Source organism: Phoenix dactylifera, chromosome 5 (assembly GCF_051530095.1).
Source record: "Phoenix dactylifera cultivar Ajwa chromosome 5, Ajwa_hap1_PhDact_Kaust_v1.1, whole genome shotgun sequence".
NCBI classification, from domain to species: domain Eukaryota; kingdom Viridiplantae; phylum Streptophyta; class Magnoliopsida; order Arecales; family Arecaceae; genus Phoenix; species Phoenix dactylifera.
Window position 1 is genome coordinate 16,522,790 of NC_143194.1, and position 14,564 is coordinate 16,537,353.

At 44.0% G+C, this 14,564-nt stretch overlaps 1 protein-coding gene across 6 annotated transcripts in view; it reads right to left on the reverse strand.

The window, feature by feature from the left end:
- Positions 1-14,564, reverse strand: part of LOC103696273 (glucose-1-phosphate adenylyltransferase large subunit 3, chloroplastic/amyloplastic) — a 125,549-nt gene that overhangs the window by 92,383 nt on the left and 18,602 nt on the right. For all 6 annotated transcript variants that reach the window (XR_005507013.2, XM_039116107.2, XM_088721708.2 and 3 more), the window contains 2 exons: positions 3,585-3,758; positions 2,086-2,178 (listed from right to left, as the gene is read on the reverse strand). Coding sequence is in view for 5 of the 6 variants with exons in the window: in XM_039116107.2 (XP_038972035.2) it covers positions 2,086-2,178; positions 3,585-3,758 (267 nt within the window). In the remaining variant the exon portion in view is untranslated. The remainder of the gene's footprint in view (positions 1-2,085; positions 2,179-3,584; positions 3,759-14,564) is intronic.

A 14,564-nucleotide genomic window follows, 5' to 3' on the forward strand; every position in this document is an offset into this window, starting at 1 on the left:
AAAAATCCCTCCAAAACACCAAAAAGTATAATTTAAAATGTACCAAGAGATAGAAACATCAAAAAATATTAAATTACACTTAAAATCATTCAAAAACCAAAAAAGATTGATTACTATTCATTAAAGCTTAAAAAAATGGCATGTCGGATCATGTCGTTCGGACCCGGCATGCCATACCATACCATGTGTTGGTACCAAGAACTGTTGTGTCGGTACTAGGCCCCGGACCGATTGTCCGACGGCATGGGTCGGTACGGCCCCATGTCGGGCTTGTACCGACATAGTAGAAGAGTCAAGAGAGGGAGAATAGGAGAGAAGAAAAAAGAGAGAGAAGGGGGAGGCCGGCCGAGAGCCAGCAAAGGGCCAAGAAGCCGCCACATCGAGGAGGCGGAGGGGCTCTGCCTCCGGTCCCTATTTCGTTTGAAATGAGGGCCTGGAGGACTCTTTTATTTTTGAAATTTATAAGTGAAAGTCAGCAAACCCATTGAGGCCCCCTCCAAGCCCCTATTTCGAATAAAACAGGAGAACAGAGGTGTAGCCCCTCCTTCGCCTCCTCCGTGTGGTTGCTCTCCGGCCTCCGTCCTCTCCACGGCACGGCTCCTCGGCCTCTACAGGCCAGTCTCCACCTTCCTCTCTCTACCTTCTTCTCCCTCTCCCTCCCTCCTCCGCTCTCTTTTCCTCTTTTTCCTTCTCCTCCCCTTCCGTCGCTCGTTCTCGTTTTCTTTGCCGGAACCATCCTGGTCTACCGCCGGTACAACTCTGGACGCCCCAAACCGGACGGTTCGGGATGGTTCCGCCGACCATGGTTGGTACAGTACCGAACCAGTACCATACCAAACCTATTGCTACCGATACGGATTTTAGTACCGATTTGGCGAACCTTGTCAAGGACTGTTCACTAATCTCACTTTTTGGCTCTTAGTAGGATTCTTAAAATTTCGTGGTTAGTGGTTACCATGTACTTTCATACTAATGATGTGAACAGCATCATCAAGTAATGAATTAAATAAAATACATAAACCAGACTCTTAAATAATTTCTAAACCAAATAAAGTAGAAAAAAAGCTGGACTACTGGACTTATATTAACCACTTTATGGAATCAAAGGATGCTCCAGCATCAATAGATCTCTAGTCCACGAAAATTATTTCTGATGGAGATCGATCAAAAATTGATAGTCTAGCTAGTGTTCCTCTTTATTAGAAAAATTTCTGAGGCATGTGTAATGAATGAAAAAACACCTACAGTTGAAAATACAACTTGAGCAAAGATGGTAGAGGAATGAAAAAGAAAAAGGTCAGGAAAGACTAGAAAACATAATATCTTATCAACCTCTGCTTGTCCAAAAGATTAAAAGACTGATGCAAAGTAAATTCCAGAGGTGCAGCTCATGCTAACTGTCACCATGGGTTCTTAGATGATTTAAGATTCCACAATAAGCAAATCTAAGGAATTTCATGTTGACTATTATGAATTGAGAGGATGGTATTGCAGGGCATAATTTGTTAAGAACCCTTAAAATCATTAAAGATGAAATCTTGAATATTAACATTAGAAAGGCATGAAGATATCAGAATCCTAAAATATGTGCAAAACCCATTTATGAGCTACAATATTCATGAGGATTCGTAAAGCTGAAAAAAGGCAAGACAGTTTAGTAGTTAATGCAATCAGTACTAGTTAAACTGCAGAAGAATTCACATATTGGATTTGCTCTATCTTGGCACTACTAGCATCTTCATGGAAAAGTTGTAATGAATTGCTAATGTTAATTATCTGCATCTATTGATACTCTCCAATATAGATTTTCTCTTTCTTTCTAGTTCTCATGCAAAGGAGTTGCATGTGGCTGTATTTCTATTTTCAATGAATAACTACTTTTCAACCCACTTGACATATAATTATATGTAGTACAGACATTCTTCGATTTTCTACAACAAGGGAGGATGTCAAGAAGATCACATACAATGAAACAACATTATAGAAAAATAATGTCACACTGTAAGTCAAAACAAAACAGAATGAGTTACCAACAAAGACAATGATATTGCTGGAAACCAACTATACGAAACAAGATTGAGATACCTCAAAAAGCCAATGAAATTGCCGAACAGCATCTGCAGTACCCTGAAACCACCTCTTTCCTGCCTCACCAGGAGTCTGAGTGGCTGCTAAGACCTGAAATGAAATAAATTAGAACGGCATTAGCCTTTTTCCAAAAAACAGCATACTTCTTTGAGTTTTTGAAAACTAGGGTACATGTTCAGATAATCATGTGTTTGCTTCTGCAATTACATATGATACAAAGCCTTGTAACTACTCATACGTAGCATTTAATCTAATCACCACTAAACTCATTACACGAGTATGTGGATACAAAATAACTATTTATACTCCATATGTTATAGCTGTAAACTATCAAGATCATTAACAACTGGTTTCCACCCTAGCGGGACTCATAAACTAAGAGTTACCCTAGTATGTAATGAAAGCAAAGGTATCATGAGTTTTCATGACAACCATAAGTTGCTTAGGTAAATCCATGGAATTCATAGACAATATTATTATAGCCATATATACAAATGCAGGCCATCACCCTTACATTTTTGTGTACTTTATGATTATAAACAGTGTTGTTTCATGAAAAGGCATTAAATACTATAGCTATAAACAATCCAGAAACCAGATCATTGGTGATCTTCTCCCACCCAACTTCTAGTTGCTTTTATATCAGGACTGCCCAGTAAATATCAAAATAGGTCATAAATTTTCTTGAAAAATACTATAAGCTGCTTATTATTCTAGGCATAGATAAGTCATGGTATTTATATATACAAGCGTTAAAGATTAAGCAAAGAAGCAGTTGATTTCATATGGATAGTTGGTTTCAATAGTGTTATGTTGGAGAATCAAAAGAGAAAGGCAAGTTGGAGATAAGGAAATGATGCTACACAACCTCCATGATAATGTAACACTCCAGATGATGCTAAGTTGTTATTGATAAATTGCTCCACAACTTATATCATGATAAGACCACACCATGCATGAGTGCAATGGCTGCTCATAGGATCACCAAAGTTCATCTTCACAGCCTTGGGTATTGGGGGGTCTCCAAGACAGGAAGATGTTAAAAAAGACGTTCCAGTTGGCTAGGACAACCAAAATGACTGACAGACTGAGGATGAGACAACTAGCTTCCAATGAACTCCTACATGAGCATGAAAGCCCCTCTAAGAATGAACATAGAAAGACAGGCCTGTTTGAAAAATCTATTCACTCCTGCCTCTCCAAAATAACCAAGCAGCAAAAGAAAGCAACATGTTGCACTTTTCCTCCAGAAAAAACTTAAAATCTAAAGGTATGCAAGACATAAGATATAGACATATTTCCAATTTCACGGATCACTTACATAAGAATGGATATAACTATATGACAATGAGAAAAATCATCCCCCGTGCAATAAAAAGATGAAGAATGCAAGTAACAATTTGTTAGAAATGATTTGTTCCAACATCACCAACATCAATCATACACAAGTTCTACCAACTAAGATGAATGAATATAAGCAACATTTATGTATTTACCTCAACAAAGCCATCTCCAAAGTTTACACCATTGCTGAAGTTGTAAGCTCGTGAAAGATGTCTATTAAGCGATGCAGAGTTGAACTGAGTGAGGATATACACTTTATTGATTCCACTGTTTATGCAGTTGCTCATTGGCACATCAATTAACCTATATGCACCTCCTATAGGCACCTACAAAAGCATGAAGATCAACTAAAATGCTATGCTTAGTAGATGGGGAGTTTTAGCAATAGCATTATTTATAAGCTTAGGTTTCAATAGATCATAAGGGAGACTCCATGGCTAGCAAGTAAAAGTCCACAAACATGCTATTCATTGTTTACTGATACCAATATGCATTACTAAACAAGTGCATCAACCTCTAAGAAAGTGGAAAATAAATAAATGATGTACAAACCAAAATGTTTGGGTGTAATTGAGTGATGTGTACTATAAAGACAGGTTCTAGGCATCATCGAAAATTGACTGAATACTTAAAACACAAGAAGAGAAGCAATTGACAAAAAATGATCATGAATATGCTTCTCAATTTTCTTTGATCATCAATAAAAAATGAACAATAAATAAATTGGTCCTTCAATCATACCAATTTGAGAATCAAAGAAACTCAAGTAATGAATAGTTATTTGAGAACCCTTCAAAAGATGGACTACAACACTTCACACAAAAATCCATATTATAATTGTATCACTTGTTTGATTACAAAAATCATGAAAAAAACTAATTAAAAAAGTGGCCCAATTTACGAAGCTCCAGCCATTGCAAGGTCTAGGGAGGGTGAGATGTGCGCAGCCTTACCCCCATGTTCAAGCAGACTATTTCTATGTTTTGAACTTATGACTGCTAGGTTACAATAGAGCAACCTTACCATTGCACCAACGCTCACCCTCAAAACAAAGTTGTTAAAAATAACTAAAATAAATAAGATAGGAACAAAGATAAATGCCCTCTTGGTGCATAAATGTAGGGTCTAGGACCATTCCTATTGGGCAGAAGGAAATTAAAGAAGAGCTTGTAAAATATTACCCTTACACATATCACCATCATGCATTTGTCAAAAGACAATTGTATCCATAACTATGAAAGTGCAATGTGGCATGTTTAATGAGTTATTCATCGAAATATGACAATAGCTCATAGCTATATAAGTAATTTTGAGGTGCTCTTCTAACTTAGGGTATCTTCTTGTGTAATTTAAGTCGTATCAGAGTAAGCCAGGTACTCTTTAGTTTCTATTATGATTCTAGAGTAGATTCCTCTAACCATATCTACGTTGTTATCGAGTCCTATTTCTAGCAGGATTAGTTCCAAAGTTTTATTCTGGATATAAGAAGGGCCAGGGAATATTTTAAGTCATTACAATTTAGTTCTGAGCAAGGTTTGGAATAATGTTGTTCAAGGAGCTTGCATAGGTGCCTAGGTGCATATTTTGGCTTGGTTACCTAGGCCATGAAAACTTAAAACCTTAGACTTCTTTCACCTTTTTGCTTCTCTATTCGAACAACCAAGGTACGCCATCTCGATACCGGAGCCCGTACCAGTGCCACCTTGTCACTCTGTTAGTATGCCCGGTACAGGAACCAATTCAATGTACCAAGGGTTGGTATGCCCTCCATACCGAGCATCAGTACCAAACTGGTACGGTACACGGTATACCCCGTACCGTCCGGCTCGGTATTGTATGGCGTACCATGACAACAACCAATGCCAAGAATTGAGGCAATGATTGACCCGAGCCGCTATAGGAGAGAGATTAGTAACCACTAGCGATTCCAAGAGCAATAGTGAGCAATAGAGGCAATGGCAATAGCCATCAATTTTGTCAGGTCGGTTTTTTTCTATTTTTCGTCTTTTATTTTTCTTCATTCCTTTTTCCTCATCCTTCTTCCTCTTACTTTGCATCCACTTGTCCTCCTAGTCCTTATGTTTTCCATGCCGATGATAGAGTCCCTACTCTCCATTCCCCCTCTCCTTTTTCTTGGCTTTTTCCTCTATTTTCCTTAGTCTATCAAATGCCTTTTCTTGCTGCATTACTGCTAGGTAGGTTGTTTGCTCTTTCTTTGTTTGCTTGATTGAGTGTCCTTTTACTTATATAGTGCTACCAGTAGACTAGGAACTAAGCTAGGCAAGCTTGGGTTTCCATGTATCCTAGGCCCAGCCCAAAAAAAAAAATCAGGCTTCAATCGAGCCTAGGCCCAGGAACTTTTTTCTAAGTTAGGCCTAACCCCGACCCAAGCCTGAAGCCGAGCATGACCGAAGCGTAGATGGGCCCAAATCAAACCAAGCTCGAGCAGGCCAATCCAATCTTAAAGCCAATGGCCTGCAAGGCAAACGAGTGCCCAAAGATGGCTCTCTCCACCATGAACCACTCCATAGCCCTTGGTGGTTGAGTGGTTGCCGCCATTGAGATAGAGAATCGATCAACCAAGCTCCCAAACCCAGCCCCTCCCTCCATTAGTGGGATCCATGGTTGCCAAGGCTCTCGGCCATAAGAGGCCTCCTTCTTTAGGTTAGAATCGTATGTTCTCATGGGCCTCAAATCTGAAGACTCGCCCCTAATGCTGAATCTATTGGAGGGACCTCAAGAAACATGGGTTGACCAACAAACTGGGCACATTGGACCTTACAAGAGAGTGAAGAGATGTACTGCAAAAACCAAGAAATTGAGGGGAATGGAGGAATAGGGGGTTTGGGGGGGCGGGGGAAGAGAGATTGTTACTCTATTTTGATTAGGGTATATAATTGAATGAGTTCATGGCCTTCTTAGGTAGGGTATATAATTGTGCTACACCTTGGAGACTACTATATTAGCATTTATTATGGGCCACAAATATAAGAATTGGACTATTCTCTGCATATACTCATGAAAATAGGATACTAGCACATTTCTGGCTCAAACCAATCTTATATTTGTATTATTCAATGTATTCATTTATTTATTGCAGTTTAATCCAAAGGTCCTAGTTCAAAACTATGCTAGCTAACAAACATTTAGGTTATAGCGGCCGATCCTGATAAGGTTAGAGTTATTAGAGAGTGGCTTGAACCTCATCTATTTTTGAGGATCGTAGTTTCCATGGTTTTGCTTCTTTCTGTAGGTGCTTTGTTAGGGGTTTTAACACTATTGTGGCTCCTATCATTGATTGTCTTACGAAAGGACAGTTTCGTTGGACCCCTACGGCTAGTTGAGCTTTTGTGGAAATTAAGCAAAAGATGACTAAGGCGCCTATTATGAGGCATCCTGATTTGGAAAGGTTTTTGAGGTCGCTTGTGGTACTTCTAGGATAGGTATATGTGCAATTTTGTGCTAGAAGGGATATCCCATAGCTTTCTTTAGTAAGACTTTTTGAGGCAAAGCAGAAGTATTTCACATATGACAAAGAGTTTAATATTGTGGTCTAGTCCCTCAATCATTGGAGATATTATTCGTTACCCACAGAATTTGTACTCTATTCTAACCACTTAGCATAGTGGTACCTAAACTCATAAAAGAAATTAAGCTCTAAGCATGCTAAGTGTGTAGAGTATTTGAATCACTACTCCTTTGTTCTCAAACATCATTCAGGTGTTGAGAATAAAGTAGCTTATGCTCTTAGTAGGATAGTGCTGAGGTTATAGGATTTGATAGGTTGAAGGATGATATGCTATCTGCCCTGATCTTGGTTTGATTTAATAGGAGGTTAAGAGTGGTCCCCTTAGCTAGTAAGTTGACTTCGTTATCCATTAGGGTTACCTGTTTGGAGCTAACAGGTTATGCATCTCACGTACTTCACTTAGGGAGTTCTAGTTTGGGATATGCATGCTGAAGGTCCATATGATCATTTATAAAGAGATAAGACCATTGCCTTAGTTGAGGATAGGTTTTATTGGCCTTCATTGAAGAGGGACGAAGCTGGGATAGTTTCCTAATGTCGCACTTATCAGCTAGCTAAAGCCAAGAAATAAAACATCAGACTTTATACCCCTCTACTAGTGCTACTTGAACATCAACTTTGTCCTAGGATAATCTAGAACAGCCCGAGGTTATGATTCCATCTTTGTTATGGTTGATACGTTACCCAAAACGGCATATTTCATTCCATGTGGTAGGACATATGATGCCTCACATGCAGCCAAATTGTTCTTTAGGGATGTGGTCAAGCTGCATGTGTTACCTAGTTCCATAGTGGCTGATAGGGATTGTCAGGTTTGTTAGTTACTTTTGGAAGATACTTTAAAAATTGTGGGGTGCTAAATTGATATTTTCCTCTGCAGACCACCCCCAAACTGATTATCAAACGAAAACACTTAATCATAGTTGGGGTGATTTGCTTAGATATGTTGGAGACAAACTGGATAATTGGGACTTGATGCTACCTGCTGCTGAATTCATTTATAATAATTCTGTTCAAAGGTCTACAGGTAAGAGCTTATTTGAGAGTGTTCATGGATATCAATCCCATAACCCTATCAATGTTGTTCTTTTGCAACCCGATACCCATGTTTCTCAATCTGCAGAAAATAATAGAGAGGATCTAGAAGCAGTAGCTTGCACCAATAGCTATGTTATGGTAGCTAGGGGTGGGGGGGGGGGGGGGGGGGGGGGGGGGGGGGGTGCTGCAATCGGAGCTCTACCAAATAAAACAGCCAAGGATGACACTGACATGGATAATAATAGAGAAAAAAGTGGGGAGGCAAAGAGGGTGATGAAGGCAAACCTCATATGAACCCTCTCATGCCGTCAGAATGAGGAGAAAGCTTCTTCCCAGACCTTCCACCGACAAGATTGGGCTATAGAGGAAATTCACAGCTAGTCAGGGCTAGATTGAATCCTAAATCGGAGGCCAGGAAGGTGGGAGAAGCCAGCAGCAAGCCCAGAGAGTATGTCAATGGTGCTGGATGCCACTACTCCACCAGACCTTTGCCTTCAACAAAATTGGGCTCAGAAAAAACAAAAAGGTGGCTCGCTGCTAGGCTGGTGACAAGGCCTGAGAACTAGGGCGTGGGTGTCTCCAGCCACTAGTAAGAGCAGCTCATAACCAGAAAGGGATGCTCTGATGGAACCTAAAGAGGCCGAGAGGAGAGAGAATGCTGCAGTAAAAAGTGAGGGATGGTAATAAAGAAGCAATAAAAAATATCCATCCAGGGCAAGGTCTGCTGAACCGACCGGAACCGGTCGGTTCAGCCTGTACGGAACCGGTGCCGACGGGCACCGGTACGGTACAGCATATAAAAACGGTTCCGATCCAAACTGGGTCGGAATCAATTGGTTCCGTGCTTGGACCGGTGCGAACCGGGCCGGTTCGCGCCGGTACAAGCCGGTACCGGTGCGAACCGGGCCGGTACAAGCCGGTACCGGTGCGAACCGGGCCGATTCGCGCCGGTACAAGCCGGTACCGGTGCGAACCGGGCCGGTTCGCGCCGGTACAAGCCGGTACCGGCCGGTCTTTCCCCGCTGCCCGCGTGGGCCTCTTAATGCCACAGAGTGGCATTAAAAGCCACTCTGTGGCATTTAACGCGTCCGCGCGGACGCGCAGTTTCCCCGTGTAGGAAGCGCGCCCGAGCGCGGTTCCCCGCGCGGGGCACCGTACCCACGCGGGCTGCCAGCCCACGTGGGGGCATTAAATGCCACAGAGTGGCATTTGACGCGTCCACGGACGCATTTTTTTTTTGGGAAACGCGCGCGGACGCACGAGCGGAGAACGCGCGCCCGCGCGCGATTCTACACGCAGGAACCACGCCCGCGCGCATTTCCCCAGCAGGGAATCGCGCCCGAGCGCGGTTCCCCGCATGGGGCACCGTGCCCACGCGGGTTGCCAGCCCGCGTGGGGGCATTAAATGCTAAATGCCACTCTGTGGCATTTGACGCGTCCGCGCGCGGACGCATTTTTTTTTTGCTTTTTTTTGAAGTCCGCGCGCTCGCCGCCGCACGCGCGGCTCCGGTTCGGTACCGGTCCCAAGCCGGTACCGTACCGGTGCCGGTGCTCACTGGTACGCCGGTACAGTCGGTCCGGCGAACCCTGATCCAGGGTAAATTTGGAATAGAAAAATAGCGGCTGGAGAGGCTAAAAGGTTGGTTAAGTTATTTTACTATCCCGCAAAAAAATATTAACCTAGTTATCTAACTTTTTGGCTCATTGGCCGAATAAGATTATTCAAACCTTTTTTGTTTGGCTAGTTAGCTAGATAACCTTGTATTATCCACCCTCTAACCAGCATCCCCCCAAAGTGGGGAGATATCCTACCAAAGCCTCAAAAATAGGGAGGAGGGAATAGACTTATAACATAGGAGGGATAAGCGGGCAATCAAAAACAAAATTACATTCCATCATTTTGGTGGAATAAACTTATACCATAGAAAAGAGAAAAGTTGTTCCCTTCAAATTACTTTTTCGTATCTATCCCCTATCTAAAAATAGTAAAAGTGGAAGGGCAATTTCATCCTTGTGGTAACATTCAAATCATTGTGAAATCTCATGCACATTTTATGCACTTTATTACCTGCACTTATCTATCTCACCAAATGCCAAAAATCTCAAATAAGTCCTATCCGTCCGCTAGTACCCAGTTAAGTTTCCCTTGTCCCTACAAAATTTAGTCTGCAACGAAATACAGCTATACAATCTAATGCTATTATTTCATCCTCCATATAGCACCTGAAAATTAAGCTTGCCTAACAAAAATTCAAGAAATTGCACCATCTTTTAAAAGGAAAACATAGCCAATTGTAGATTTAGTATCGAGGGAATATCTAAACCAAATGATGTCACAATCTCCCCATAATGCTAAGAGGAGAGGAGAGAGAACATAGTAGTTTAAATATTATAATTATCAAATTCTAAAAAAATAAAAGATTACAAGGTTCTAAAGACTCTTGAAATATGACCATTTCACTGTCCTCTCTACTTCAAAATCTACACCCCATAATCCCATTCAATTTGTACCTAACTAAGGCTGCAAATGGGTCGGGTTGACCTGTAACCCGTCCAGGCCTGACCCGTTTTGGAGGACCCATGGGGCCGAGTCGGGCCTTAAAATTGGACCTGTTCCATTTTTTGGATCGGGTCTGGGTTTAATGAATTCAGATCCGACCCAACCCAAATTTATAAAATTATTTGTGCCTACGGGGTGCAAACAAGTTCTATTAAGGCACGACCCAAGCTCTGTATCCCTATGAAAATTGAAATTAAGCTCAGGCCTCAGAGAGTTAGAGGCCAAAGGCCCAAAGCCGAGCGGGCGTTTACAAAATAAATAGCGAGGTTGCAAGGCCCATGACTCGCAACTCGCGAGGATTTCCAATACCATGAAGGCAACCCAGGCGAGGGGGAGGGACAGCCGGATGGGCGAAGAAGGTGTGGGAGAGAGAGGGAAGGTAGGGGAGAGAGAGCTTGTAGATGGGAACCGGCCGGCCTAGGAGGACAATAGGGCGATGGAGGTGGGGAGGCCGGTCTCCCTGGCTCTGGCCCTCGTGGCAGGGAGGGCGGCTTTGATGAGGTGGAAAGAGCAATGAGGTTAACGTCCACCACGAAGTGAACCTCCTCCAGCAACTGGGCCTCCAACTCTGGAGGCACGAACATGCCTTGGTTGCAGATAAGAACATCGACGAGGCCGGCCTCCTCGAGGGCCCGAGCTACGACTGCAGGTCCCGCACGTCGGTGGCAAGGGTGACGGCGTCGATGTCGGTGGCGAGTCGGATGGCGTCGCAGGCCTCCTGGAGGCGGGGGGTTGCGCGCAAGGATGGAGACGTGGGCGTGTTAAGGACCCCCGCAAGCCACGCCGCAAGAAAAGCCACAACTATGTGCCAACCGAAGGCCAAAGTAGCCATGCCAACCAAGGAGGGCCATCGGGCCACAAGGAGGCCAACGGAGGGTTAAGCCAAGGCCAACTACTTTGCTTGGAAAGCCTTGGCCAAGCCCCTTCAATCGGCCGAGCACGCCCAACCTCGGCCGAGCCAGACACGCGCCCATGCGTGCCCAAGCCTCGGCCAAGCATGCCCAACCTTGGCCGAGCCCGCCGCACGCGCAGCCCCGCCAAAGCCATGCCACAGCCAACCTCACCTGTTACAGTGCGGCGAGGTTCTTAGGCAAGAACCTCGCCATCTACAGTGTCTGCGCACAGCCAGCCGCGCGCCAGCCTGCTAAAGTGCGGCGAGGTTCAGCCGAGGTTCGGCCAGCCAAACCTCGCCTGCTAAAGTGCCCGCGCGCGCCCGCCCGCACGCCCGCGCCCGCACCGGCCTGCCGCACGCCCAGTCCCAGTTCCACCCGAACTGGGAAACGTCCAGCCGGGATGCGCGACCCGATCAACCGCGCCCGCACCGGCCTGCCGCGTCCCTTGCACCCAATCCGCGCGACCCATGCAGATCCAGCCCTCCAACCTCTTCCATCCAACGGCCAAAAATCAAGCCAATGACCAGCCGTGGGAGGGCCCTTCTTGAGTGATTTTCAGCCACTAATCTTATGCCAATCGACGGTGGAAAAGCCTTGGATCCATTGAAAGACAATTTGCCATGTTTACCTAAAGGGTGTTACTTAGTTTTGTCTAGGGCTTAGCCTATAAATAGGGATGTAGAGGGCCATTGAGAGGCATCCAGAGTTATTCCAGAGTTATGTTATTTTGTCGGCCGTAAGGCTTGGGCGGCACTTGTGCCGATTTCCGTCCTTAGATCTTGTGTTCTAGGACTTGGGCTAGTGGTGGATTCATCAATCTCCACTAGATTGGGCTAGGAAGAGATCTCTTCAATCTCTTGCTAGATTTCTTTTGCTTTCTTTGTTCTTGTTCTTCGTTCTTCAATTTAGTGGAATATAAATCAAGTTTGCTTTCCTTGTTGATCTTTCTTGAGTTATTCCACCGGCGTTGCCTCCAATCGGTCCATTATCATCGTTTTTGAAGGCGCACGTAAGGAGCGCAAGGAAAGGGGCTTGGTGAGAGGCTTTGAACCATGAGCCTCCATCAAATTGGTACTTTCATTGAGAGAATCCTTCAAGGAGGTAACGCTTGAATACCAATCTTCCAGATCTGAATTTGCCTTGCATATTCTTTTAGATCTAAAGTTAAAAATCAGATCATAGTTATTGGTGAAATTCATAAAAATTCTGCATCCTATATTGGGCTTGAATTTGTATTCGATTGGGGGATTTTTAGTTTCTATTTTTATTATTGTAAAACCCCTGTCGGAGGTTGATTGAGTGGTGTACAAATCAGGTGGGTTGGTTCATCCTTTGGGTGACAACGCAGGAGGCTTGGGGACTGATTTGGAGAAGTTTCTATGTTGCAGAAAAATTCTGCAGCAAGGTCTGTGTTTGGGTTGTTAAGATCAGGGTTTTCTGAAGCTTTGATTTTGATTTTTCGTGGAGAGTTTCAGAAGTTATTAGTTGCTGTAATAGGCATCTTTGGGTGGTGATTTGGTTCTGTTTTGAGGGAAATATTTGCTGCTGAGGTCGGTGGACTGCCGCAGAAATTTTCTGCAGTCCAGAAATTTTTTGTGCAGCAAGATTTTGGGGCTTGATATATTTGGGAGTTAGAGGGGCTGTTGTCTCAGGGTTTTAGAGTCCTAAAACAGAGGGTTAAAAGGAGATGGAGTCCCCCCAAAATAGCAACCAAGATAAGAGGTTAGAAGCCCTTGAAGTTAGTTTGGCCAACCTTAACCGGGCATTGGAAACTTTGTCCAATATTTTAGCTGCAAATATAGCTGAAATAAAGAGGGAGAACAATGCCAACATTGAGAGGTTGGAAAGGAGGATGCTAGAGAGGGAACATAAGAGGGTGCAAGAAGAAGTGCCTAGGTCGCATGCCGCACGGCAGGGCCGGGCAAGGTATGAGAGCGATGCCATTAGTGTTCAGGGTACACATCATGTAGATCATGGCATTAGGCATCATGGCCGAATGGGAGGAAGGATAGAAGCCGAAGGCTTAGTGTTTGAGAGGTGGCTTGACGATGAGTGGGTTAGTAATGGCCATAACAATCATGATGAGGCCGATAGTGAACCCGAAAAACGTCCCTTCCATGCTCAAAGGCCTCCCGGCTGGAGAGAACCCATGGCAAGGAGAGGAAGAAACATGCGGGGTAATGACTTTGGAGATGATGACTATAGGGGTCCACGGCCTAGAGAAGAAGGGCTTAGGAAACCCAAAATTGACTTCCCAAAGTTTGGTGGAGGAGACCCGTATGAGTGGCTTGACAAGGCGGATCAGTACTTTGACGTTTATGATATCCCATGGGCTGATCGGGTGACCCTAGCTAGTTTCCACTTAGAAGGTAAGGCTAGCCGACGGTAGAGGTGGATCCGGGCCTTGTATGAGAAAGAAAGAAAAAGATTGGGTTGGACTGCCTTTATAGATGAATTTATGAAGCAATGGGGACCTTCCTCCGTTGTCAATCACCATGGTCAACTTGCAAAACTCAAACAAGAGGGCAAAGTCCAGACCTACATCAATGAGTTCCGGCGATTGCAAACTATGGTCAGCGGATGGTCCGACGAAGCCTTGCTTGGTACCTTCATCGACGGCCTCAAACCGTGGTTAGCCAAGGAGATCAAACTCAAACAACCAACGCGGCTACAAGAAGCGATGCGCATGGCAGAGATTCTAGACCAAAGCTACAACCCGAAACGACGTACAACCAAGGATGGTGCAATCAGCAAGTTCACCAAACCACAACCATCCAAGGTAAATTTCAGATCCAAAGAGATGACTTCAACAAGTTCCAAAAATCAGCAAAAGGAGGTAAAGAAGTTGTCACGTGATGAGCTGCAAGATTACATAAAAAAGGAACTATATTTTAAGTGTGGTGAAAAGTGGAACCGGAAGCATCATTGCAAGACCGGCCAAGTCTACGTTCTTGATGCAAGCAGCGACGAAGAGCCCACTGCATCTGAAAATTCAGATAGCAGCAGCGAGGAGGAAGATCACCCCAAAGAGCCCAAACCATGTGCAGAAAATCAGCATGCTGAATTGTCACTCAATGCACTTTGCGGCGCATCAAAACCATCTACAATAAGG